Below are 27,733 nucleotides of genomic sequence, written 5' to 3'. Positions count from 1 at the left end.
AGCCCCGCCCCCGGCTTCCACCGCGCATGCGCAGGCCGGGAGGCGTGCTCACCGCCTCCCCCGCGCGCGGCCAGGTAAGGCGCGGGGACAGCCGCATGCGCAGCGCGCCGCCCGTTTCTCTTCCGGGTTGGCGCCGGCTGTGCCCCCTGAGGAGCCGCGGCGCTGCCGGGGCACCGCTCCGAGCGTCCCTTTCCGCTGGGAGAGGCGGGGAGAGGGAAAGCGCGTGCGGCGGCGGCGGGGCGCTCCCGGCGTGGCGCAGCCCGGTGCGGGCGGCGGCGGCGGCACCACGCACTGCCCCGCCCGTGCGCTGGGCCCGCCCCAGCCCGCTGACCACGACTGCGCCTGCGCAGTCGGGCGGCGCGGGCAGCAGCAGGCGGAGCTTTGCGGCCTTTCGTAGGGACACGTGAATTAAACACGTTCTGCCTTTACATGGTGAAGTTATAATGCTTACTGATTCTTCTCTAAAGTAACGAGGGGTTGACATTGAGTAATTGTGAGAGGGCTTTGTGTTACCTGAGGCTTTGGCTCGTCTGCAGAATGAGACTTGCCCAAATGCCCCGAATTCGTGCCCAGCATAAACACTGCTAAAAGTAGTGATGTTTGGAGTTTAGTCCTGTAATGATTTGTAAATCGCGCCTTGGTTTGTAAGCTTAGTAGCGGTTTTACTATTAATTGTAATTAGTTCCGTGTAATAAAATAGTCTTTTCGGTGTCTCTCTAGCAGGAAGGAATGAGAGTTGTGTCTCATGGCTGCTCCAGGAAAGGTGGCAGCTTTCCGTCTGCCTCCCCTGCCAACTGTTGGAGAGATTATTAAACTCTTTCGCCTTAAAGCACTGAAACAGCTTTCCCAGAACTTTCTACTGGATTTGCGATTGACAGGTTAAATATTTTATTCTAATATTTTTAGCTAACAAAAACATGTTTCGCAGTTTTTGTCAGATTCCAGAGTATAGGTGAGGAGGTTACATTTGCATAATAGCGTTTGTGAGACTAATGGCAGCTCAATGGTAAACCTTCATAATAAGGACTTCTTTTAAAAGTAGTTTTGGGTTAGGTTAATTGCTTTTAGTTATTCCTCAAAAATAGGTTTCTTTATAAATTGAAATGCAATTTTTTAAATAGAAAAGGATTAGATTTAGATTCTTACATGAAATACGGGGTTTTGACTGAAGTGCAAGAATCTAAGCCAAAGCGGTACTTGTATCATTTAGGTACTCTTGGTTTATGCTTGACTTTAAAATTAGCATTTTTTCAGGTTATTTTGTATCGTAGAAAGTATGTTAGACATTGTACAATTTAGAGTTTGCTGTGTGCTGTAGCTAGGATAGTAATTTGTCTCAGTTTATCAGAAGTGTAGCTTTTCTGAACCAGTTGCATTGTTTTGAACAATTCATTTTTTTTCCAGCCTTGTGTCAGCAGTGGGTGACAAAGCTGGCACTGTTCTGTCAGTCGGGGGTGGCTGTCTTCAGTGCCATAGTGGTGGCTGAATTTTGCATTAATAAATGAAGTACAGCTTCACATAGCTAACAATTTGACTTTGTTTGAAGATTCAGGTTGATAAAAATTCAGAACATGAAACTCAGTTCCACTTCCTGAACAAGCAGAGTCTTACCCCGGAATAAAAATGTCTGCGTGCCTTCAGTAAAACTTGACACGTAGACAGGTCTTTGGGTTTTTTTATTGCAAACATAAGAGGTCATGGAGTGAGCAGCATAATTTCTGTCAGTATCTTCTGTGCATGCTTCCCAAGGACCCCTTTGTTTCATTAGCTACATTTTCTAATCTGCCTTCTTTAGTGTCTATAATACTTTCTAATGTTGTGTCATTTCAGTTATACATGGGTATTCCTCCCTCACCTTTCAGCTGCCTTGTTTTCTAATGCTATCATTTGCCTGTGTTCTAGCTCTTCATTTAGTCCAGTTTCTCTGTCATAAAATTGCTGTGTACATAATATAATCTTCATAGAACTTTACTGTATCTTTCTACTTCTTAAATTGCCTTGAAGTAGAGGTGCTGTAGTGAAATAACTTTGGAAGGACAAGTAGTGGGACATAAGGATTTAGGATACACAAGTGCTTGCTTGCAGCACAGTAGTACTGCTAGTGTGCAGATGATTGATACTCTCTTTTTATTTGATTCTGTAATGAGCACAGTAAATACTAAAGACATGAAACTAAAAATAGTTTTTTTAAAATAGCTCAGTATATCTGGAGGTATGGAACAAATCTAAGTTCTGTGCAGTCTGGTGGGCCTGTGATTATTTAACTGGGATGTGTCACTGTTTATGTCTGTTCTGATCTAAGCATGCTTGTGCTTGTGTAACAGAAACAATGAGGTTATCTTGGTGAGCTGGATCTCCTGGAAGATAAAGGCTTAGTGTGTTCTTTGTGTCTTGCAGACAAGATAGTGAAACAAGCTGGGGAGCTGAAAAATGCCCATGTTTGCGAAGTGGGCCCTGGGCCAGGAGGAATTACCAGATCCATTCTCAGTGCTGGTGTTGAGCAACTCCTTTTAATTGAAAAAGATGCTCGGTTTATTCCAGGATTGCAGGTACCAACTGGAGAACAATTTGTGTACATGTAACCACAGCATTGAATAAGAACGTTCTGAGAACTTAGAGAGATGACAGGTGTCTTGTTGGGATCTTAGCACTGAACATTGGTTTGGTTCTGTGGCAGAAACCAGAGCTATTATAATTTGGTTGAAGATAAAGGTACACAGTATCACAGTTCATTGTTCCTACTTTCTCATAGGCCCTTTAGGTCCTTATCCTGCAACTGAATTACTGCCAAGGCTTGTTGGTTTTGGTTTTCTTTTTTCAGGCTGAGACATTTCAGGTGCACTTCATCATGATGATGAAATCATAATTTGAAGGCTGAAATTAATGTCCTTATGTATGGTCTTATATTTCATTTTAATTCTAATAGTTATGCTTTATAAAATTGGGAAAACATATCTCCAGTTAATACAGTCAATGTGGGTTAACATCTAGGTAGGGAAGAATAAAGCAAGCATCTATTTTACATTTTAAAAAACCACACTCTTAAGCTTTTCTTCCTTTCTTTTAAAGATGGTATAAGTTCCTGAGTCATCATGGCATTTTCAAATGCTATCTACTTGTGTTGCTGGATGTTTATGGAATTTGGCTGTATAAGTCCAGCAAGAAAAGCAGAGTCCAAAAATCTGACTGTCGTCTTATGTCTCTACAATCTCAGATTTGAGCAATTCAAGGGGCTTTCCTTAAATTTCACTGTGTTTTTCAGTACATCAACAGCGAAAATAAATAGGTAGTTCACTTGAGAACTGCCAGTATCTCTTTATATGATAAAAATAATGTGAGGTGTGAATGAAACTGCTCATATCCTGAAACCTGAATGTGCATGTAATTATGTCTTTGTGGGGTTAGCCATTAATAATGTATAATATGCCATCTTGGACTTATGAAATGTGAAGCCTGAATGTTTCCACTTGAGTGGGGGCAATAAGCATTTTTGTTTTAGATTTTGAGAACTGGTTTGGGACTGGAGAGAATTTGAGGTTAAATGACACTTGTTTTAGTTAAGAGAGCTTTTTAAGTACCTGAATGTTTTTTCTGATCATCCAAAATGTCCACTGCAACAGATTCATCTGAATAAAAGTATACTTCTCGTTATCTAAAATGAGCTTTTGGTATGTAATTATCTTTACTGTTCAAGTGACATAATGTTAGTCATTATTTTTAATTGCCAGTCTCCTCGCAGTAGAAGTGAATGTCTGAATGAGGTTATTGAACATAGAGGTGGTATAACTCGGTACCAGTGAATGTGAATGAACAAGAAATGTGTTGCATCCATTAGTGTTCAGTTTGGTATTGCTTTTTTTCTGTACAAATAAGAAGATAACAGTGCATCTTTCTTTTCTAATAATGTGGGTTATAATCACTTTTCTGCTTTCCCAAGTAGACTATCAAAACTCCTGCTCACAAAAGGGTTGAGATTTGAATAAGGGAAAATGTCAGAGATTAAAATAACAATTGTGGACTATTACTTAAAAATGTCTCTTAGATACTTCTAAAATCTCTGATGTAAAGCATACAGCATTCTTCATTAACTGTTTTTCAAGCTGTAGTCTCTCACAAAACAGAAGTGGGGATTTTTTTTTACTGCAGAACTGAAATACATTGAAGAACATATGTGTACAGAGTTAAAGTTTACACAAGCTGAGAGTCTGTCAATTCTGTCTCAGTCTTAAAGAATCCCAACCTCTCTATGCCAAATTCCCTAATAGTTTTTAGGCTGGAAAGATTGATAAGGAGAGCAAGGGAACAAGAGAGTGTATTGAATATAAAATTATTCCAGGAACACCATTTCATGTTTTAAGCTATGCCCCTTATGCTTCCTTTGTGCCCTTTTGGTTGGTTGTGAATAATGAGAGTATCTGTGTGATGGAACGCTTGCCTGGTGTCCTTGATGCACAGCAGCTCCTGGAGCTGTGTTAGCTGCACACATTTTCCCTTCAAATGAAAAAAGCTTCACTGGGTTTCTAAGTCTGTATTTCAAATTAGCAATAAAAGACAATGATTTTCTGGTCACAAATGAAATGCAGTTCTCAGTTACGTAAAGTGTGTTACTCAGCAACCCCTAAACTCATCTTGTTAAGGAAACTGTTATTAGCAAATGACACTGTTTTCTAACTTCATTAATCTTACATTATCTTTCGTCCTGTTAGAGCATTTATAACAGCTTCAAAGAAAGATTTGACAAACCATAGCAGATTAGTGAATTTGTATGTCATATAATTGCTAGTTTAATGCTGAAAAGTCCATTAAGTGGTTTAGAGTTGAGGTTAGTTTTATTTTTTCTATTTGGAAATAATTGCACTTAAAACATGTAGGAACACTTAGGTTTTTGTTAAGCTTTTATTGCTCTATGTAAAACTTAGCTTTTTTGATAATTAAAACCCTCAAACTTTTAATTAAAAAAAATTAATGACATCATTTTGTGAACAGTAGGAGAAAGCACTATTGTCCTTTGGCGCAGAGAATTATGAAAGCTGTTTGTGCCCCTGAGCATATAAACATCATTCAGATTAAAAATGGGACTAATGATGATGAGCAGTTTGTTTTGGCAGTTAGGCCACTGGCACTTAACTGTTTATGGATTTGAATTTCTGTGCAAAAGCAAAATTGTTCTTTAAGCCATTTGTCATTATTCTCTTATAGGATCATAAATAAATAAATATCCCCAAATGTCCCCAAATGTCATCTTTAAAAAAAGTCGCTGCTGCTTATGAATTGTGCTGTTTGTGCATAGTTTCATAGTATTAGAGAAAAGATTAGTACAACACTAAAAAAGCTTCACTAATTTTGATTATGGTAACTGACAACAGAAATGAAAGAACTGGTTGTCAAACTGCAGCCAACGCTGAGTTTGCAGATCAGCCTTTATTAAATACTAGATAAGCCGTGCAAGTGGGCTGCAGAAGCTGACAGTGGAGATGATTTTGTTATGCTTAGAAAGACAGAAATTAAATTGAGATCTTCCCTCCTGCTAGGTACTCATTCCCTCTTTTGATTGGATTCCTTGTTTTTTAATGGTGAGTGTAGACTGCTACAGGGAATATTACGAGAATCTCTTTCACATTTTTCATGTAAAAGGAAAAATTAATATTACTGTAGCCTTGTACCACATATGGCTGAAATTGGATAATAGGCCCTAAAGCTGTGGGGGAAACAGAAAAAACAACATGAGCCTTTGTTTTCATAGGTAATTGATTTAAAACCTTTCAAAACCTCCTGCTTGCATTATTACTTAAATCAGGTGAGGTCCTGCTAGTGGCCTGGGACTTGTTAATTGTTTTTGTTGAAGACATTCTAAGCAGTCTTTTTAAGTTTAAAATCTCTATGAAGAATTCTACATCTGTGAATAGCTAAGTGTTTACAGAATCATACATTAATCTATTCTAGTGTTTGCTTTTTGAAAGTAAATAGTTACTAATAGTGTTCTCAGTTTTAAGTCCTACTGTGCTTTGTTGAATATTGAAGATAAATATATAGCAGTGGTTTAATTCCTGCAGTGGCTGAATCTGGAAATCAGTTTGGTAACTCTGACTGTGGATTCTGCTTGTTTGTTTACAAATAGATGCTATCTGAAGCAGCTCCAGGAAAAGTGCATATTGTTCATGGAGATATCCTGACTTATAAGATGGAGAAGGCTTTTCCAAAGCACTTAAAAAGGAACTGGGAGGATGGTTAGTATTTGCATTTGGTTTATTTTGTTTCTTAGGGCTTCTGAGTTAGTCTTAAGTTGTGGTAAAACAGAAGCTCACTCAGTGCAGTTGTTACTCTCTTCCGGTACGTGTTGGTAAAGAGACAACTGTTGGTCTGGTTTTTTCCCCTAGAGAAAACAGAAAACTCTCTTTCTTCTCTAATACAAAACAGTGGAATCTATGTGACATTGACCTTAGTTTAATGTGAGGAGCTTCACAATTACTAGCCTTGGAGTGTCTTTACTATACAAGAATGACTTCTGGAAAGCATAAAAGGAGATCAAATAGTGTACTTCCTGGCTTCTTTCTCTTTTTGAAGGAGTAGTCAGAATTCACCACTGCTGTTGTTCCACTGAAGAAATTTCTGTAACTTGCTTTGAAACATTGGGAAAACTTGCCTTCAGCTGGATGGTTTCAGTTGGATATCTTTGGCAAAAGTATTTTTTTTCCTTTTTTTTTTTCCTTTTTTTTAGCCTGAGGTTGCAATAGGACACTATTTCACTTCCCTTTCAAAACATGTCATATTAGTAGATAAATTAGAGATAATTCCAGAATAATCCCAGTCCCCTGTTCCAAATTTATTAACATAAGGTAAAGATGCTCTTTGCAATGCCTGAAGAGCAGTTATTATGTTCTCCTAGAAAACTTGTATGTTTTATGTGCCTCATTGCAAAAAGTAAGTGCTTCACAGAACAAACCATGATAAAAATATTTCTGTGAGAGTGTAGTTTTAAAAGTTTTAAAGATTTACCTTTCTTGAAGATATAGTCCCTGTTAGGTTTTCAGCTGACCAATTAAGAGGCAAGGTACATATCTTCTGTGTTATTGCCATATGAAAATCTGAAAAAAAGCTGGTGGGTTTCAAAAACCACCATCTCTGATAAATGTGTAATACCACAGATAGAATAGAAACATCACAGCCTAAAAAGTGCATTATAAGTAAAGTGTGCCAGAAAAACAGACTGAATTTGATATTGTCATCTCTTATTCATGTTATTAAATATTATCATATCTAAGAGAGAGCACACTGGCTTTTGGGTTTTGCCCACTTCTGTTCCACTCCTGGTTAGACTCCCTGCTACTGAAATCCCTGTGTTGTGTTGTACAACCCACACAGATACTGATATGATCCATAACTGAGAAGCAGGTATCCCTTCTTATGGCTAAGTCTTGTACTTTATCACCTTCTGATTTCAGAGGACACTCCAGAAGGAGACCTCTGTGCAGCATGTGTTAGGTTGTTGTTTTGAGGGTTGCTAGGACTCAGTAAAGTGCCTCTGGGAGGATGTGTTGGACAGAAGTATGAGTATGGCTATTTACTCTGTATCTAATAGTTATAGTTTGAAATCACAGGAACACTCTGGTGGTTTTGCTCCATTCAAGAGTAACTCAGCTGGAATTTACTCATCAGCTGAAAATCGTCTGAAAGCTACTGATTTATTCAGATGTAAATGAGAACCAAACCTAACCACTTTTTTCCAAGTAAATACTGAGAATAATATACAGTTATGTCAGTGTAAGATGAGTGAAAATGCACAGGCATAATTTTGGTATGGCATGATAAAAAATTGTTTCTGTATTTTAAGTCTAGGTTGATAGGCACATATTTTTCTTGTGTTTTATTTCTTGGCAAAGTCTTATCCAAGACTTTTTTACAGCTGTTTTTCTTCTGTCAACAGAACCACCAAATATACATATCATTGGGAATCTGCCCTTCAGTGTTTCAACTCCTCTAATCATCAAATGGCTTGAGAATGTTTCGAAAAGGGATGGACCTTTTATTTATGGCAGGACACAGATGACGCTGACTTTTCAAAAGGAAGTTGGGGAGGTAAAATTTTGGAATTTTACCAGTATTGTACAGATGCTAAATTGAACAAAAAATTGTTTATATGCAGTCTTTTGTTTAAAACTACAAATCCAGTCTTAGTTGACTCGAAAAGAGAGGAAAAGGTTAGTTTACTTTTTAGTTTATGTGGCTGTGAATTATGAATTTTGATGAGTTAATTATGTGCTCTTTCACAGTCATGTAATTTTTTTAATGTCTTATGCAGGGTTATATTTTATTGAGGTACTCTATCTGTTCTTTTCTGAAGTCTGATTTCTTTTACGTGAATACATTACACAGCACTCTTCTGTTTTTAAACATGTTTATTCTCTCACAGTCATTTGTGCAACATGTCATCAGCATGCTTTTCCTTACCTCTCATTCATCTCAAGAAATGCACTATTTATTTTCTTTGTCTTCTGTATTAAAAATAATTTTTAAGAAACACCTTCCTTAAAATAAGGAAAAATGGAACGTTAGCATTATTTCCAGTTGTGATTAAACACTTAAAACGCGGGGAGTGTTTGTCAAGACCTTGGAAATTGGCATTGGCTTTCTTGAATGAGCCTTGTTATCAGAATTATTAATGTATTCTGCCATTCTTGTGTGTGTAAAAAGGCCTTAATTGACTTCTGTCACCACAAGTTCAAGAGCAAATTGATATTTTGTATTACTTACAGTACTTTGTATTAATAGTTAGTTTCTCAAAGAAGGCCAGAGTGGTCTGCAGTGTAGTAGTGTTAATGCCAGAGAGGTTGATATTAGGTTGGCTTACTCCACAGTGCTTTCAGTCTTAACAGCTTATTTCTGTTGACATTGCATGAAACATATAAAACGGAGAGAGTGGAAAGCTTTTTTGCTTTCCAGTTATGGAAGCAGTCTGGCTTTTAACAAGCATCTCACTTGCATTTATAAAGAAAAAAAGGAGTTGCACATCAGCCTGAAAATGGAATTTCCATCTTACTACTCCAGTGTTTGTAACTACTGTGTTTTGTCTGTGCAGCCTCAATATGTATGTTGTCTTAATTTTAATCCTTCAGAGTAAAAATTCGAATAAGAAAATTTTGCTGGTTTTTTTCTTTTCTCTGTGAAAAAATATTAATAATTATACATGCAAGTGGAATGTCTGCTGTCATCTTTTGGGTCAGTGAAAACGATATCGTGCTGTCATTGCCCTAGCCTTGCACTCAGGATTGACGAGGTGGTTCCAGTTGGTGGCTCTAGAGAACACTAGTGACAAACATTTGGTATGAAATAAACCAGATTTCTTAATTCAGTTCTGGGCTCATTTGTTTTCAGGCATTACAGAATCCAGGTCTTTTTCCCAGAAGGACTTCATGTCATGTGAGATTAGGCCTTGTTGCAAAATATGGCTAATGAACCCCGATGTAAAATGCAGAGTGATGATAGTTCTGTGACAGCAAAAGTTCACCTAACACTGTGTGAGAGCACCCGTGCTTTCTGTCACTGTACCCAGCTGCATGTGTCACTGGTGACATGCAGATTACAGTTCTTCTGCACCCAGCTTAGCTCAGTTAGCTGCAAAACACCATGCACGCTTAAGCTTTTGTACTTCAAACACTGAGGAGTTAGAAACAATAGAAAATGGAATATGTTGTTCAAGGTCATGCAGTGAATCAGTGTTAATTGTTGAGTTTACATTCTGAGGTCTCTTGATTCTTGTTCAACCCAATTTAAACACAAATCTTCCTCCAAAGACAGAATTGTTCATGGTTTTTGGTTTGCATTTCCATTATTGGTTTGATACCATGAAAAGAAAATGTTTTAAAGATACTGTTTTACTTTATGATTAGGAGAAAATGATAGTTAGGCTGTCTTTTCTCCTGACCCTCTGCAGTTGCTTAAGGTAATCACTGTAAATTGGTGTGTACAGGCATATTCAGTATCTGGAAAGAGAGAACATGCAGATAATCTAATATTATTATTATTATTATCTGCATTATTAATAATGCAGATAATAGTGAGTTGCTACTTATATTTTGTGTATCTCTGCATTTATAGTCTTGATTGGGGAATTTCTTATACTCAAAAATTCGGTGTCCTCCCTGGATATTTCTAAGCTAAGAGCCTAATTATCGAAGTTATGGAGCTTATATGTCATAAGCTTAGCAAAAGCATAAGATACATCATGGAATGGAGTGATGTGCTTTATAATTAGTTAGGATAACTTGATGCTGATAATAAGAAAGTGAAGCAATGTGCCCTTTTATTTATGGTCAGACTTGGTTTTGCCAGTGAAACAGGGAAGTAAATACCTTTGCCTTTCTTGCTGGTTGTATTTTCTTGCTTTTCTGTTTTCTTGTAGCACAGCAATGTTGGTGGATTAATGTCACTACACACCTACTACTGCAGCCCACTCTGTTCTGATATGATATAAATTGATTATAGCTGATGAGAGCCAGCAGTTATTTTATATGCTGAATCTGAGGCCTGTTAAGGAGGAAAAGGCCAAATATCCACAGCTGTAAAAATAGCACTTTTGACTGTCAAACAGAGATATTTTTTTTTCTCTGTAGTTCAAACTTGTGAAACTATTATTCAGTTTGTAGGTAAGAACTTTTGCTTTGTCCCGAATTCTACAGTGCTTCATCTCAAATCTGTCACCTAGGCCAGGTTCTTCCAGCCCACTTACTCTAAAATTTGTCCTCTAAGAGGACCTGTTGCTATAGAACAAGGAGTAATGCTTTTAAACCAAAAGAGGGTAGATTTAGAGATGAGGAAAAAATATTTTACAGTGATGGTAGTGAAACACTTCAGCGGGTTGCCAAGAGATGGGGTAAGTGCCCTATCCCTGGAAACCCTCAAGGTCAGGCAGTGCAGGTCTCTGAGTAAGCTGAGCTAGCTGCACATGTCCCTGCCCATGGCTGGGGCTTTGACTGGCTGATCTCTGTATGGGTGCTGTACGCAGGTGTGTTCCTGCTGCTGTGCCTGAAGTGGTTTAGGATGTTACTATCCCAATGTTGTTATCCCTTCTGTAATTGAGAGGCTAGAACTTACTGCCTGAGACTTGGTTTCTGGGAGAAGTAAAGAGGTTTGTTAGAATTGACAATGGTAGCAGTGCTACAAGTGTTGCCATTAGGTCACTTCCGTTTCCACTGCAGAGGTTAAGGAAGTGAGTATCAGATTGCATTGTTAGACTTTGCAGTATGGGGTTTTTTTTTAGAGAGTAATAATTTCCTCTCACACAACAATGAAGGTGGCTTTAAATGCTAGCATAGGCAAAAAGAATCTCTGAGCATTCTTTCCAAAAAGTTGTTGAAAAGTATATTTGCTCCATGCTAAACTGCCTTCTGGGAAAGTTGTTTGAAGAAATGTAAAACTGTGGCAACAAGTTAGCTTTTAGTTTTCAGGGATAAATTTAATGAGCATGGCAGCATTTCGTGAGTTAACTTTTCATTTGAAACTACATATTGTACAAATATTACCAGATATGCAAATTGGGGTTTAGTTTTTTGTTTTTTATTGAGGTGGTGGTAGATAAGAACAGGAATCATCATGATTCTTTTTTTGTGTAAGTTAGTGAAATTACTTCTGTAATGTAAGACTTGTTTTATAAGATGCTTCATATGTTTAAATTTTGAGGGGGCAAGCAAAACACAATAAAATGTGTTTCTTGCCAGGTCACAAAAGTGTAGGAGATCTCTGTCCAGGCTACTATTTTATAAAAAAATCATGGGAAAAACAGAGAATACTTAAATTGAGTTTTAAGTATTAAATGCTCTCTCACTGTTAGACATTCTAAATTTATGTAAAGTAGACGCAGCTTCCTTGCAAATACTGTAAGTGTAGACCAGGTAATTATGAAGGACTTTTGGTTTCTAGCCAATCTTGAGTTTATGGAGCTTTGTTTAATCTTGAAGAAGGAAAAAAAGTAGTAATATTTTATACAGGAACAGTGGAAGGAAATGATTGTGAGAGTACTCTCAGGTTTATTTTGAATCCCACAGTCAGAATAGTTTTAGTTTTCTCTTGTATCCATACAAAATTCTTTTGACATTCATTTAGATCTGCAGAATTTCTAGGAGTCCTTTTTCACGTGCATTTGATTGCAGGACTGAGGTTGTAAATCAGCGTGGTGTCTTAGCGAAATGCTGCTGTATTGGAGAGGAAAATTTTAGATGAACTGGGCATACAGTTTGATACAAGTTTTTAATGATCGACTGGTGTTTTTTCTTAAATTTGATTATACTGAAAATCACACTTTAGTATAACTGATCACTTGGTCAGTTCAGTATCACTGATGTACGTTTTGATTTTTCCGTAGAGACTTACGGCTAATCCAGGAAGTAAACAACGCAGCAGACTGTCCGTCATGGCTCAGCATCTCTGCGCTGTGGAAAACTGTTTTGTAATTCCGGGTCAAGCCTTTGTTCCAAAGCCAGAGGTAGGTTTTCCTGTATTTATTTGTGGGTTTTTTTAGTATGCCACTCAAGCAATGTTCACTAAGAAACATTGGTGGCTGCTGTATTTGAACATCTCCATATTACAAAATGGACTGATGTAAAATTCCTGTAAATGAAACATGCTTACTCTGAGAAAGTGCTTTTTCTTTTTTTTTTTTTTTGTTCCTCAGAACTTGGCTTTGACCTTCAAAGCTATCTGCAAGGTCAGCATACTTTTTTGGATGTTCTGGAGAGGGAGATTAGGATTTAATGGCAGGGTAGTTTGCTAGGATTGGAGTATTTTTGGAAAGCCTGCTATTTTGCCCTTCACATTTATAAACAGTTTGGGAATTGTGCCTTAAGAGTTTGATGGGTCTTTTGAAAGACTGTGATAAGAAAAGCTTTTCATTCGTCACCTTTGTCAAACATCTCTAATTTTACCATATCTATAATCTTCATTTCACCCCAGTCATCTTCAGCACATTTTACTCCCTCCTATTTGCTACAGCACTTTATCACCCATATCCCACTGATTGTTTAAAAAAGTAACAATCTTTTCTCCCTCTTAAATGTTCTTGAGTGAGTAGAGACCAGTCTCTTTGTTGTCCTCTTATCAACTGCCCGTGGTTTTTGCTAATAGCCATTATGAATACAGGAATCAAAAATTAAGAAATAAACCAGTATTTTGGACAAGAAGCTTGGTTTGGTTTGGATTTTTTTGTAAAAATTTGTGCCTGACTTTAAATGACATCTGTGTTCCTGAATGCATGTGGAGTTCATAGGCTTACAGAAATATTTGGGTTGGAGAGAAGGTCATTTGGTACCATTCCCATGCAATGAACGGGAACATCTTCAAATAAATGACAAGCTCAGAGCTCTGTCCAATGTGGTCTTGAATGTTTCCAGGGATGGGGCATCCACCATCTCTCTGGGCAGCATGTCTGTGTTTTACTAGCCTTGTTGTAAAAAGCTCCTTCCTTATATCTAATTTAAATCAACCCTCTGGGAGTTTAAAACCATTACTATCAAACAGTCCTATCAAACTGCTGTTCTGTTTCAGAAGTGAACTTGCAGTTTCTGGAAATTTCTCTTAAATTGGTTGGTTCAGCTTTTCAATACATCTCCCTTCCCCTTTATCAGTCTCTCTTTCTTGGTCTTTTTTACTTTTCTGGCATCTCTTGAGAACCTTGGGAATGTTATTTTCTCGTTTGTCACGATGAATTTTAAGGCCTCTATCTGGGTATATTTTGATGATAATTTAAAATTCTGTTAGTATATTTTGAGCAAGTAACTGTTCAAAATTGTTAAATTACTAGTTGTGATGACAGTCTGTTGTGAAAGAAAATGACCATGCTTAAGAAATGTTATTTTTTGCTTTGAGGTTTTGGTTTAGGTTTTTTTTTCCCTGTTCCCTTGCTGAATGGAAAATAATTTCCGGATGCTCTCTTATTGTCAAATATGTGAAATAGTTTTACGTAAAGCTAAAATTCCAGTTTTATGTTTTGGATTTCTCAGTAGTAGGTACAATTTGAGTACTAATAGAGCTAATGTAATTAAAAGTCTTATGCAGACTGTGTCCCAGAATTGGGAAGCTCTGATACTTCCGTTTTCCTGTACTGAAAAGGCCATAGTTGACCAAGAGAGGTAACACACAGAGTTGTGACAAATTTCTAAGTACAAGCATGTCCTAGAGTCAATTGGTGCTCTGTTCATTAAAACAAGCAGTACAACTAAAGGCAGGCATATTTTTATTTAATATATTTTTTGAGTTAAAACAAGTATTGCCTATTGCAAAAGCCAAAAGTACAATTCTTTCAGCCAGGACTGGCACCTGTTTTCAGTATTATTTTGGTTCCTTCAAACTCCTGTTGTAGACTGATTTTCTCTTTTTTCCTTGTTCTTTTAGCTGTAGACTGACATGTTTTTAGATGTTACCATTTCTCATAGAATCTGTTTCATTGGAAAGCTCTTGCAGCATACTGTGAATGAAATGGCATCATCCTTGATTTTTGTTTCCTAGCTATATGAAGTACAGCTACTTTTTTGTAAAGTTTCAGGAAGAAAAGTTTGCAGCACGTGTAACCAGTGAACATTTTGTTGTGCTCATGGTATGCCTTATTACCATTTTCTTATGCCGTCCTGTAAAAATGCCCCTTGATTACAATTTTTGCAAACAAGTTTAACTCACATACATGGTAGTGATCACAGCTTAGTGTCATGTCAAACCCCTTTCTAAAGGTGGAGATGCATGTTTGTGAGGAGTTATTTACCTCATTTGCTTGATGCATGAATATTATTTCAGCATTTCTATGAGTGTTGAGACATAAAAGATTCTTGGTGAATGGAATGGTGCTGCACAACATTGTGTCTAGGAAAAAAGGGAATTGTCTTTTTGGTCATAGTGAAGTCTCTGCAATACCTACTAACTGCTGATAGTTGCATTAGGAATAGTACAAAACAGGTACTATAGTATCATACCCCTTATCATTCTTGATTGGTTCTCACTTAGGGAAGTATTTAGGTAGAACATACTTTGCCAATGACCAACACAAAACAAAATCTGTGTGGTAAAGGAAAAGGTTAAAAGATTTAAGGTAATTATTCAAAATGAGACCGTTATAAAAATAAAGAAACTGTCTCTTTAGCACTGTTGTATAGTACATTTTGCAGTTACAGAACACCTGGGAGTGGGCCTGGAACAGATCCTACAGGAATAATTTAAAGGACTTGAAAGGTTCTTTCAGATGGGTCAGAAGTGTAGAAGACAGTAAGTAGTTACTGTGTTATTTGAGCTGTTAGTACCTACCTTGAGCAAGTGTAAGTCAGAATGTTTACAGACATTTCTTAAACACAGATAATTTGGATTCTATCCCATTTGTTACAGTTTGCAGGTGTTTTCACAGTTACTGTTACATTTCTCTTGTTGTACTGCTCCTCATCTCTAGCATTGAGTCTGTAGTAATAGATTAGTAGCAGTTGGTGAATGTCCAGCACACTTTCCTTTCACGCTAATAAATGAAACCCACAGCAGGTGGCAGATTGGGGCAGGAGAGCTGGGTTTGGCAAGAGCTGAATGGTACTGCTGATCCTTCAGCCTGATATGCAGAGTAGACAGTGCAGCTAGGGTTTGGAGCCGTGGGCTTTTGTTGTGGATTTGTTTTGGTTGGTTGATTTTTTTGTGTATGTATTTTTTAATTTGTTTTTTTCTTTACAAAATCTAGTTACCAAGGCAATTTACAATTGAAAATGAAAGACAGATGTGTCCGCTTTTTAAAACCTTTGAATTGGGCTTCTTGGACAAATACTTTCTGGCTTTTTTACCTTGTATCATAAATCAAGACAAAAATGTAAAATACACTATAAAATGTTGTTCGAAGTCTGATTCACTAAACAGAAAGCAATTAGTTTTTAATCATCTTTGCTGGAACAAGACATCCATGCATGAATTGTACACTCAGTTATGTTTTTAAAATAGTTCCTTTTTCTTCTATAAGTGTTTCTTGGGAAGTCAGAAAGAAGGGCTTGAAAAATCAGCAAAATAAAGTACTCTTGTAGCAGACTAGCATCTTTTCCTACTTGTTCCTTTTTGTGAATACCCCTATAAATGAAATACTGTGCACAAGCATAACTGCTACCTAGATATAGAAAAGGTTAAGTGCTATGTTACACATTCTTTGAAATAATCAAACTACACTTCACACACAAACCCCCCCCCCCTTGAACGAATAAAAAGACTTCAATGGATAGAAATAACTATTTATACGTAGTCCTTCAGGCTGTAACCTGCATTGCTGTCCTGCTCTGTGGATGGGAAATGGTGCTGCTTTGGAGGGTAATTCCATGCTCCTTGCTGCCTTTTAAAACAGGAAGAGCAGAAGATCACACCTGCGGTAAGCAGAAACCCTGCTGAGATGAATCCAGTATAAACTGCTCCTCCCGGTTCATGTTTACTACTCTCTGGAATGGTCTGGTCCAGGAAATTTGAGATAATTTCTCTCGTGTACCAGCATGTTGGTACTAATCCAAAGATTCCCGCAAGAATGAAGCAGATTCCTCCAGCAAAACAAGCGTTATTTTTGCTGTCGATGTCCCCTCCCAACCTCGTGCATTTCATTCCGACCGTAGTGATGCAGATCCCAAAGGCTGATAGGATGCACGACAGTACCATGGTGGTCCGTGCTGCCTGGATGTAAACTGGGAGAGAGAGGATGGAGTATTTCAGGGTGCAGCTGAACATCCCAGTGCTGTACCATGTGCAGTCCATCCAAAGTCCTTGCATCTGTGTTATAGCTGTTATGATATTTGAGCCAACGTCTGCGTTTACCTTCCAGTGTGGTAGCAGGGTGGCTGCAATATCTCCAAAAACACCAAACAACGCCAGAATAAAAGCAAAGAACTGCAGGCTTGCTGATGCCATGATGGTTATCTCCTGTCACCTTTTGTCTGCCTTTTCTCCCGTGGAAATGAGTAACTGGGAGCTTTGTAGCCAAGCTGTGGCTGTCTGTGTAACAGGGAGGAAAGGGGGGGAGGAGAAGTGCGAGGGGGAAAGGAAAAGAAATCAGCAAACAAAAAAAGCTTGCATTTAAAATTAGAGCTATCTGAATGAATATCTGACTATGACCCTGCAGCAGCTGAGCTGCAGTACACAAGGTACTTGAACAGAGATGATGGCAAATGGACAGTGCTTTAGAATTTCTTGTAAAAAGGAGCTGCTGCCCTTTCATACAGGATTGCAAGCCATCAAGCAAAACTTATTTCACTGCAGTTGGTTTTGGTAATAGCATACACATTGCAGGCTTACTAGACAAATATAAATTGTAAAAGGAACACTAGAAATTTGCAGATAAGAAGTCATTGTGGTAGGAAAAAACTCTGGTAGAAAATATATTGAACTCTTCAGGTACCTTGTTTAGATGTGTTGATAGCTGTAGTCACCTGCTGTTGACTTTTATAATAACGAGCACTATTATACTATCTCTTATTTAAAGTATGATTAAAGGTAGCCCCTTATTTATATTTTTTAAATATTACCTGTTCATTTTTTAATAAGTGTTACAAAATATCTTGGCTTTGGAGGAGAATAAAATGGGATTTAGTTTTTGCAGTATTTTCACAATTAGGCATATGACTTTTCTAAATCGGTATTTTATTTTATTTCATTTTTATTTAAATTTTCCAGTTCTTTATTTTCAGTGATTTCTGCTCCTTGACGTTGGGCAGCAGTATTTAGAGAGTCATAAGAGTGAATATGAGCTTCTTCTGTCTTGAAAATAATATTTTTAATACTGGTATGAAACAGCTCATTTTTGAAAGTGTCTTTTTTGAATCAGTCATCTGTCTGAAATAATCTTCAAATTTACCATGAAGTGGCAGTTTAAAAAAATTCATTAAAAAAGCTCCTTGCTATTCTTTTATAAAGAGTCCAATTTCGTTTGATAGATGAGAACATTTTAGGCAGTATGAAAACTGTGCCGCTGGGAAGACAGAACTGTTGCTGTCACATCAGCTGGACTGTTGGGATTGCAGATACAGAACAGTTGTTTGAAACTTCTGAGGGGAGGATTACAAAGTGGTACCCTGCTTTGCCTTTTGCATGGGGCTGTATAATTGGCAGGTTTTGTCTTTTATGAGTGGTAGACAAAGTGGTAGACTTCTGTGTTAGAAAGCATGATCCAGGCTTTCTATCCAAATATGTACAATGATATTAAACTTGGTCTTCAGCATTGGAACTTTTTTGAAAAAACAAAATAAGAAGGGATAAAATTAAAATAAGAGGAATACAAAATATCTGTAGCATTGTGCTCTTGTTTCAGTTCAATATACATAAGATATACATAAGATTTTGATCAGTATGTATTCTATCAGTGTATAGTGGCATTTCTGGACTAATTAATATATTTATCCTTTATAATACGGTTATGCTCTATTATATAATTCCCTCTATTCTCTCTCTATATATAATTTATATATTTATACTCTAATCTTTCTATATTGTATTTATTTCAGGTAATTGTTCAAGGATGTGCTAACTCTATCCAGCATATATGTATTAAAAATGCGTAAAGTTAAGGTGAGAATATTAACAGCTACTCATTGTTAAAACCTTATTTCAAAGACCTGCTTATTCCAAATCCCTTCAGTTTGTTCAGGCTAGGAAGAGTTGTTCTGGCAAATACATATCATTTGCTGTACAGGCCCATGGGAAAGATGGCTTAACTCCCTTTTACAGAAGGAACTGACAGGTCTGGATAGCTCAAAACTCATTCAAAAACTCATTTGTACTCTCATTCATATTCTGAAAGAGCTAATTAGTACTCTGAATCAGCCTTTTTCATTGCTTCCTTTTTAAAATATCAGTTTGTAAAAACACGCAAGCATAAACACAAAACACTGCAAATGGTAGCTATACATTACATTTAATGGGGTGAGCCAAGTTAAAGGCAGGATAAATTCAAGTATAAGCACTGCAATTGTAATTAAAAATACAATTATGTTTCATTCCTGTTTGTGTAGGACTTACTGCTGGTTGTGAGGTCTGAGATGTTTTCTTCACTGTAGATGTCCTGGAAAACGCAGTTTCTCTTGAATGGAACTATCCCTTCTCATATAAAACTGCATTGGCATGTATTAACAAAATTTCTTGGAATGTTGTTTTTTTTCTGTTCTCCACAGCAAGTGCATTACTGCTGTTTGTTCCCTCTCTTCGTTCCATCTACCCGAGAATAAAGGAGTACTTTGTTTAATGAGTTTTGTTTGAAAAACACTCAGTAAGGGAAAGCAAAGAGATTATGGAATAAAACAGACGGCGGCCCTTAGTCCTAAATACATAATGATATCCAGGTTCCATGATGGAAAGTGTGAGCAGTGATTAAAGGAAGTAAAATCTTGAGAATCCAGAAACTGTAGACTTACAGAAAGGGGGGAAATCATTTAAGTTGCACTGAGAGCGAGAGAGTTTTGTTGTTTGTCAGTTGTTGTGTTTTTCATCACAATTAATCTTATTAAGAGTTGAAATTTCCTAGAAAAGAACTGTGCAATTTATTTTAATTTGTAATTGGAACAGCAGGACACTTCAACTGCAGGCCTTGCTTGTCTGTTCCTGATTTGGCCTTTCCATAGATTATCCTATAACTTGTTACCTTTTTATAAAGCTGTATAAAAGAGTAAGGGAGGGAAGCTACTGGTAAGGCTTCCAATGTAAATGCAGCACATCAGAGAAGTGGCCTCAGCAAGCTGGTGTGAGAAATCGAGAAGTTGGGAGAAAGGTTTTGCTCGTTGTAGCAATGACATATCCACAAGTTCCAATACCTAACTTTGGGTCTCTCGTGAGCCTGGTGTGAATGGAGTTGCTGCAGTGCTGTTGGTACACAGAAATTATTTTTATTAGTGCAGAGGCATAGTTACTTTCTGCTGGAAGTGAGCCAAAATTAAACTCTGATCTGAACAGGATTGCTAGGAGTTCCACATATCTGGTGTTAGACCTAACGTTTGTAGACGGATAAAATGCTACTGAATACTTGGATTGTGAAAGTGCTGCCTTAGAACTACCTCAGTAGGATCTCAAACAGTCTGTTTTAATGAAATTGTAATATGTTCTTTGGTTTTAGTTCCCTGGGAGTAAATTACATCTTGAGGAAAGGTTATGTGGTTTGCTTTTAATAGAGCCCTGTTGCAAGGTACATGTATTGCCCATTATGAAACCTTTGTTGTCAACAATTAGTAAAAATTGTCTCATTTAAGCTCATTCTGATTGAGAGTGTTGATTTCATTAGCAAGGCACTAGACTTGTGTGAATTAAATTGCAGTCTGTTATGTGTTGCTCCTCCCTACCAGAACATAAATCTTCATTGTACAGATATACCAAAACAGTAAGGGATGAATAATTGCTGTACTATTGACAGTTTGGGATGTATCATTTGAATGATTTTCATATTCATTATTTTGTAGGACTTGAGTGTTATTTTGTAAATATTTCTAACATACTTGGTGGGGTGAAAAGCATTAATAGTAAAATTATCAAATCAGCTGTGTATTTTAAGTGCTCTTGTGTAATCTATTGGCTTTCATAATTCTACTCTCTATTTGATGCATATTGAAAGGTATGGGAAAAATAGCATGTATGATTTTAAAGGAGTGGCCATTTACAAATGAAAAGCTTTCCCCTGTATCTGTTGCTATAGTTACCAAGCAGCTTTCCTGGGGTCCAAAGAAAACAGTGTCTGTAATAGAACTGAGGAGTGCTGTGTTTTGTTTCAGAAGCAGAAATTACTGCCCACTGGCCTTGAGATTGCAAATTGAGCTGTTTGGCTGTGTAGCTGTACACTGTATCTAGATTATGTGCTTTTTTTCTTCAGAAATTTTTGTTAAAGATGTGGCTCTAATTCCCAAAGAGGCCTCGTTTCTCATGTATGAGCATTTCTGCGACCTTGGGGTGACTAGGTGATGCCACATGGACTCTGGTTGGCTTTTTACCCCTAATTTTGTGGGGGTAATACCTTGTTATATTTCCTGACCAAAATGTAGATAAACATATGCATGTGCTCTTAGTATTTCTGTTCAGGGAGCTGATTGGACATGTGAAGTATTTTTTTGTTCTGTTAAAAAAGATTACGCTTTCTTATACTAAATAAGAACACAAGTTTTTTCTGTGTCCCTGTGGTCTTTCTGATAGGAGCAACACATGGCAAAGGCAGACGCCCTGAAAGCTTGAAAAATTAAAATCTGCTGTGGGAAATAATTTATGTGCCTTTCACTGCAGATTCCATATATCAAGTTCTTTTGTCACATACTTTTTAAATAAATTCTTGTGCTTCAAATTTCAGTAATTTTAAGTATATTTTCTGTTGTAGTTTTAACTTTAGCTTTCAGAGAAGGTGAACAACTAAAGAAAAACACTCCAGTAATATATACTTGGGATCAGCAGTGCTAACTTTCTGGAAACTGGGAACTTGCTGTGGGTTTTTTCTTCATCAGCACCTTTCATTGGTATTTTCTTTCCTTTCTTTAGCCAGTATTTTTGCTCAACTTTGTAAGTTCCGTCTGCTTGAAAAACTTACATTGTTTGGATTTTACAGTTCCTTTGAAATTTGTGTTGTAGAAGCATTTGTACAGCTGAGCTGTTCCCACAGAAAGAACATAATGGATGGATGGTACCTTTACATCAGAGGTTGTCATGAGCAGTTTTGGTTGAAGCAGTAGGAGAAATACTTTCTTTTTTGAAGTACTCTCATCCTCTGGGTTATCTCGAACAATGGTTACACTGAGACTGTGGTTCAAGCAGCAGCTGTTCTTTGGTCCGATTGTGTCTCTTTTTCCTGTCAGAACTAGCACATGTAATTCATGTTCTGTGAGTGCCAGTATTGACTGTCAGATCTTTTTAAAAAATTCAGTGATTGCCTATCATTGTAGCAGACTTTTTAATAAGAGACTAAATATTTTTTAAAATCTGGCACTTACAAATCTGTACAGTACTTGTACTCATTGTACAAATTTTTAATGTGCTCCTCCACAGAAATTATTCCTTTTTATTGTTGCTAATAACAGTTCGGAAAATGAGCTGCTTTATTAATTGTTGTGCAGAACTGGAGTTTTAATCCAGCTCCTAAGTTTTAATACAGAATTCTGAATTCAGAAAGTTTCTGTATAATACAGTGTCTCTATAATTGCATGATATACATATATAGATATATACACACATATAAAAATCATGAAGTGTGTACATATTATTTCATTCTGTTTTCAGACACAGGGCAAGTGACTGTTCTGTGAACCAGTCTGATTTGAGAACTATAAAAGATATGCCAGCTTTGTGGAATAATTCAAACATAACTTTGGATGAACTGTGATACACATTGTAAATATAGAGTCGTGTGGTCACTTAAACTGAGTGCACTTATTTCTACCATTCCTTTAAATAGACTAGAAATTTATGTTGAAAAGCAATTCCTTGGCTTACATTTTAGAAAAGCCCTGGAGCAACAGAAAACATATAGGGAATGGGTTTGATTTCTAATTATAATACCAATTTTCTCCAGCTGCCCTTCAGCCTGTATATCAAATATTATCTAATTTGTGTATTATGTCAGAATTATCTTGTGGAAGGATCTGAAGACAGAAGTGCTAATTACTTTATAGATTACATGAAAGTTGCTCTAAATGGACGAAGTGCCATGGGGGTAAAAAAGTACCAAGTACTAATGGCATGTGGACTAATTGGAAATATGTAGATAACCAAGACTAAAATTCTGTAGGGTCTTGAAAGCTAAGGCAAATCTTTATATTCCGTACCCTGACATTAGTCACTGCACTTATGGCTTACTTGCCACAAGAATGCCTTTCTACGTTGTGCCTGTTGGCTGATGTCTAGCCAGGTAACTTAGAATAATGTGTCTCAGAGGAAGATGTCTATTCAAATTTATCTTTCTTTTCCATATAGGTGGATGTGGCTGTGATGCATTTCACTCCATTGGTGCAGCCAAAGATACAGCAGCCATTTGAGCTGGTAGAAAAAGTGGTTCAAAGTGTTTTTCAGTTTAGAAGAAAATACTGCTTCCGTGGAATTGAGTAAGTATTTTTAATGAAAAATTCCCAGGTAATGTTTTCGAAAATCAGCTACTAAACCAGCTATGCATTCGATTTTATTCTTGTGGTTTTAAATTTGTCATCAGAGTTCCTCAGATCTTTCATTTCAGAATGGTTTCTGGACACAAAAGTATGAAATTAATATCTAATGTAATTATGTGGATTTTTTTGGTGCAGTTGAAGTTGTTAAAAATCACTAGGATAAAGTGGTTATCTTTTCAATAGTTTGTCTGTCTCAGAAGTGGAAAAAAAAACCCCAACCCCAATAACTACAGAAGGAGTGAGTTGTAAAAGGAAAGTATCAAAATCCAAAACCAAAGATGGCAGTGTGAGGAAAACATCATCTGTAGGAAATTTTACTTTTTTAGGGATAATGCCAAAGTTCATATTTTTGTTTCTGTGCTTGCCCTTTTATGGAGTTCTTACTGGCTCTCTAAAAATCCCAGTATCTTACTGGGGGAATTTATTAGGTTCTCTGATGTCAGAAACCTGCAGTCTCTTCTCCAAGGATCCTGTTTAAATTCCAACACCGCCACGTGTCTGACTTACTATGGACAACCCCCAGCACTGAGCATAGTAGAACATGTGACAGAGATGCTGTTAGGACTAGAGGCATCTCCTGCAGCCTGGGCTCCCTGAATGTTGCTGCACACAGTTTTGGCCCTGATGCAGTCTAGAATTTGGGTGGATATTACCTTACTGTACTACAAGCCTTCTGTGTCAGTGTTTTAAAGGTGAAAAAAGAATTTGGCATCTAGTTGGTTGTTGGGCTCTTTTTCCTTGAGGCCGTGAATGCCATTGATGTGTGGGATGAAGACACTGGATCAAAAATTAGAATAGATTTCTCTGTGTTAAAGTTTGAGTATGCATTTGGAAGTGTTTAGCAAATGAGGTATCCCGATGCTAGACTGGTTTGGTTTTGACTTACAGGGTGGTGGTGGTTTTCTTTTTTTTTTTTTTCTACTGTAAAGGAATGGTTTCTCTTGACTATATAAGCAGAAGGCATGTGCAATCTGCATATTTGTATTACGTACAATATTCTTACCAAAGTTTAAAAAAAAAACCCTCCCGATTTTTGTGTAATCTCAAATTGCTAATAACTGCTTTACATTCTTTTGAGGCAAGGGGGAAGCTGAACTTTTGGACGTCACGTATTCCCCTAGCAGCTTATCATACTTTAGCCCTAGTGTGCAGCTAAGAAACACAATCCTCTTATTCTTTAGCTGACCTGAAAAAATTAGCAAATTTTGGTGTATAAAAAGCTGTTAGGTTCATTCTAAGGTTCTCTTTCACACAGACTGTATAAAAACAAGGCAATAGAGTCACTTTATATTTGTGTATGAATTCTGGGATTTGAGATGTGAAATACAAGATTACGCTTATGAAGTCCACATTATAGTTTGAGTTGTGGTTCACAGACATTTATAAGATGGTTCATAGTCTGTAAAAAAAAAAAGACTAGGTAGATTTCGCTCCAGATACGTTTTTTAACTACAGAATCAAAGGAAAGAGGGATATTAATAAAAATTGATCCATTTTAACCTTGCTGACCTAATGGGAGCATTTTGACAAAGGCTTGAAGAAGCATGTCAAAGCAGGTTTCCCAGAAGTTTCCTTTTTCACTTATAATTTTAAACCCCTTCTTAACTTTGTGCTCTGTGCACCCAGCAGGAATCAGCTATTACTACTTGCACGAAGCCTTCTGACTAGCTTGTCCAGCCAACCTGACAGACACATATCATGGGGGGCGGGGGGTGTTACTGTATTAGATGCACAACAACAGATAGAATTTGAAAATTGAGAAATGCCCATAAATCACATGCAGATTTTTTGCCTTTCTGGCCTATTTAGACTGAGAACTACTGCTAATAGGAGCTAGTCCTTTCAATAGATCACACTGTATAGTATGTATTTTTGTGTGACATTAAAAATCACTTACCCAATATTCTGCATTCTAATTTGGGGAACTCCTCAGAGAGAGGTGCTAACACATCTGGCCCGAGAGTAAATGTACTCATATGCCTATCTGTGAACAATGACAAAACTGAGAACAAAATCTGGGACTCCTGCCACATTCTAAATATTAAAAGTGAATGGCAATTAAATACTCATTTCCTTTTTCTTGGCTTTTTTTCTGACAGTAGAATTAGGATATTAATGACAAGTGATATCTGTCTTTTCCATTGGAATGAAAGAGTCTGAGAGAAAGCCATATTTGTTTGAATCTGATCTGTTTTGCTCTCTTTTATCTGTTGCTGCTTTCCAAATACAAGGCTAATTCTAAGATGGCTCTGTGCTTGTATCCATACCCAAAGCTCTTTTTCATGTTAGCAAACACGAACATACGTGCATATGTTTTGTCTATAATGTATGTATGTGCTTTCCTATGGTGTCATAATTTGCATTTGCAGAAAAAGGACCCTTATATGTTTCCATTGCTCAGATAATAAGGTATGTTAAGAGTTCCAAAGCTAAAATAGTTAATATAGGTTTACTATAAGGTAAATTCCATGTTTCTCTTAAGGGAAATGTAATTGTCTGAATTGCTGAACTTTTTCTTCACCTCATATCTTTTAGGACCTTGTTTCCTGAAAATGGACGCTTGAAAAGAACAGAAGAGCTGATGATGACAGCAAATGTTGATCCAACTCTGCGTCCTTTTCAGCTCTCTATGTCACAGTTTAGAAGCCTGTGCAATGCATACAAGAAAATGTGTGATGAAGACCCAAGCCTTTTTGTGTTCAACTACAGAGAAGAACTACGGCAAAAGAAGATGACAAGAGGTTCACTTGAAAGTACTGGTCAGCTTGAACAGACTGAAGAGGAAAATCAGCTGTAACAGCACAAGTCTGATACTTTTTATTGGTTTTAACTCCTTGATCTGCAGGTGTTGACTCAGTAAAAGAAGACTTAGATGTTCCTACATCTGTGCAGATATGAAAGACCTACTTTTGAGAAAGTGGTAGTGAGAGAAGGCATCTCTCTCTCTATTCTATTCAGCTGCAGACAAAGGGAAAAGGCAATCCAGGTTCTTTTTACTTCAGGGGAATGGCTAGAACACTTACCAAGAAACAAGGTATGTTGTGAGACAGGTAATTAAGTTGCAATATTTCTGATATAATTGAATTTTGTGTGAATGAAAGTGCTTTACTGAAATGGAAGAAAAATACTTTTTCAGATATTAGCATATACAATGGTGTTTAGGTTTTTGTGCTTTTTTATCCTGGAACATCCTACTGTGCAGAGTAATTTAAAACACAGGAGCCAAGATTTATAAGTACACTCAAGTGACTGGCTTATGGGAGGATAAAGTGCACCAATTGCCTCAAGGTCTGCTAATGCTCTTCTCATTTATGCAGAAGCAAAGAATTTGGGATTTAAAGCTCCAACTACAGAAAGCAGCACAATAAAAAGTAGAAAACATGGTTAAGTACAATACTTATTTGTCTTTTACTGTACAGGCTCATAGAGAAAATAAAAAATACAGTCAAATAAAAGATTACAGGCCAAGCTTTGTTTTTGTATTTACATGTATGTATAAAGTATAAACAGCATTGAAACATACAAAAATGAAACTTCTGCACTGTTGTGCACTAAAACACATTAAAATAACTTAATTGTGCTTTAAATAAAGCAGACATGAAAACCAAAGAAATAAAATGCCCAAGCTATTGAACAATTCAGTTTGCAGTGCTACTTTCCATTGTAAACCCCTCTGCCATTCACTGGCACCTTTTCCACATTACTTAAAATATTAATGAGGCCATCCCCAAGAACACTGTATCATCTTAATAACTGGTTGGAAGGGATGAACTAATTTACAAACCTGGGCCGACTTTATCAATTTTTGATCCACAATAAATTAAAATAACTTAAGAATCCTTTACAGCTGTTTTTGAGCAAAAATGTATTAGTGCACAAAAAAAAATCAGATAGTAGTTTTTCTGCATCTTCCTTGAATTTACTAGTTGTAAAGCAAAATGTTTGTTGAATTTTATGTGGACTTCAAATGAATGTTTTAATATAGATTTTAGAAAGCTAGGATTTTCCATGCCTCTCCACAGCTTCATAAAAACAGTCCTCATTAACTACAGATGTTAAACTCTGGACACTAAATTCTCTCTCTAAAATAGAGTTGAGATCCAGGTTTGCAGCATCAGAGTGACTGTCAAGGGATTGGTGACGTTCTTGCATTGCCATTAGCGTTCCTCTGTTGCGCTTTGTGCTGTTTACTTTTCTCTTCACTGGGCAGAAATGGCCCCTCACAAGCTTTGGATGCTGTGCTATCTGAAAGCCATCTCCTTCCTCATTTTCAGCAGCCTGATCCTGTTCAGAGTCAGCACTGGGTTCCTCTGAAATCTTCAGCCGCTGGAACTGTATTTCAATGTCTTTTGTAGGGCTGCCTTTCTTCAGGTTCTGATAGTCCTCATCATCATCATCATCACTGAGAATATCAGATTCTTTGACATTAGAAAAATCAGATGCAGTGCTGTCTACATGTTTATCGGGAGATGAATTTTTGGGCTCCTGGATGCTCTCAGAAGTGTGGCAGCTGCTGCTCTGAGTGCTGCTGCTTAGGCTGCACTCATCAGAGTCCTGGAAGGTGCCTTTCCCCTGGTCACCATTCCACTCGCTACTGGCTGACTTCTTCAGTACCTTCAAGGATCTCGTGGAAG

At 37.2% G+C, this 27,733-nt stretch overlaps 3 protein-coding genes across 14 annotated transcripts in view; 1 reads left to right on the top strand and 2 right to left on the bottom strand.

Annotated features, from left to right (window-relative positions):
* TFB1M (transcription factor B1, mitochondrial) lies at nt 1–27,063 on the top strand. Of its 3 annotated transcripts, none has more exons than XM_063390165.1 (8): nt 1–74; nt 721–878; nt 2,398–2,549; nt 6,119–6,227; nt 7,925–8,076; nt 12,359–12,478; nt 22,912–23,039; nt 25,635–27,063. In XM_063390165.1, exons 2-8 carry the CDS (start codon nt 746–748, stop codon nt 25,894–25,896), a joined length of 1,056 nt encoding a protein of 351 aa, XP_063246235.1. In that variant the 5' UTR covers nt 1–74; nt 721–745; the 3' UTR covers nt 25,897–27,063. The 3 variants fall into 3 exon arrangements, with proteins under 3 accessions (XP_063246235.1, XP_063246234.1, XP_063246233.1); XM_063390164.1 differs by lacking the exon at nt 1–74 and adding an exon at nt 136–432 and having other exon boundaries at nt 724–878; nt 25,635–27,062; XM_063390163.1 differs by lacking the exon at nt 1–74 and adding an exon at nt 136–432 and having other exon boundaries at nt 25,635–27,062.
* On the bottom strand, nt 12,489–18,377 carry CLDN20 (claudin 20). The gene has a single exon (XM_063390166.1). It carries the CDS (start codon nt 16,891–16,893, stop codon nt 16,234–16,236), a length of 660 nt encoding a protein of 219 aa, XP_063246236.1. The 5' UTR covers nt 16,894–18,377; the 3' UTR covers nt 12,489–16,233.
* Nucleotides 26,489–27,733, bottom strand: part of TIAM2 (TIAM Rac1 associated GEF 2) — a 191,849-nt gene continuing 190,604 nt past the window's right edge. For all 10 annotated transcript variants that reach the window (XM_063390157.1, XM_063390154.1, XM_063390155.1 and 7 more), the window contains one exon: nt 26,489–27,733. In XM_063390157.1, coding sequence (XP_063246227.1) covers nt 27,096–27,733 — 638 coding nt within the window. In that variant the 3' untranslated portion in view covers nt 26,489–27,095.

This window comes from Prinia subflava, chromosome 2 (assembly GCF_021018805.1).
Source record: "Prinia subflava isolate CZ2003 ecotype Zambia chromosome 2, Cam_Psub_1.2, whole genome shotgun sequence".
NCBI classification, from domain to species: Eukaryota; Metazoa; Chordata; class Aves; order Passeriformes; family Cisticolidae; genus Prinia; species Prinia subflava.
This window is presented reverse-complemented; position numbering and strand designations above follow the sequence as displayed.

Coding starts and splice junctions, on each gene's coding strand:
- TFB1M (XM_063390165.1), top strand. CDS start 746: ATGGCTGCTCCAGGAAAGGTGGCAGCTTTCCGTCTGCCTCCCCTGCCA. Junction 2,550..6,118: donor GGTTTATTCCAGGATTGCAG/GTACCAACTGGA, acceptor GTTTACAAATAG/ATGCTATCTGAAGCAGCTCC. Junction 8,077..12,358: donor TTCAAAAGGAAGTTGGGGAG/GTAAAATTTTGG, acceptor ATTTTTCCGTAG/AGACTTACGGCTAATCCAGG.
- CLDN20 (XM_063390166.1), bottom strand. CDS start 16,893: ATGGCATCAGCAAGCCTGCAGTTCTTTGCTTTTATTCTGGCGTTGTTT.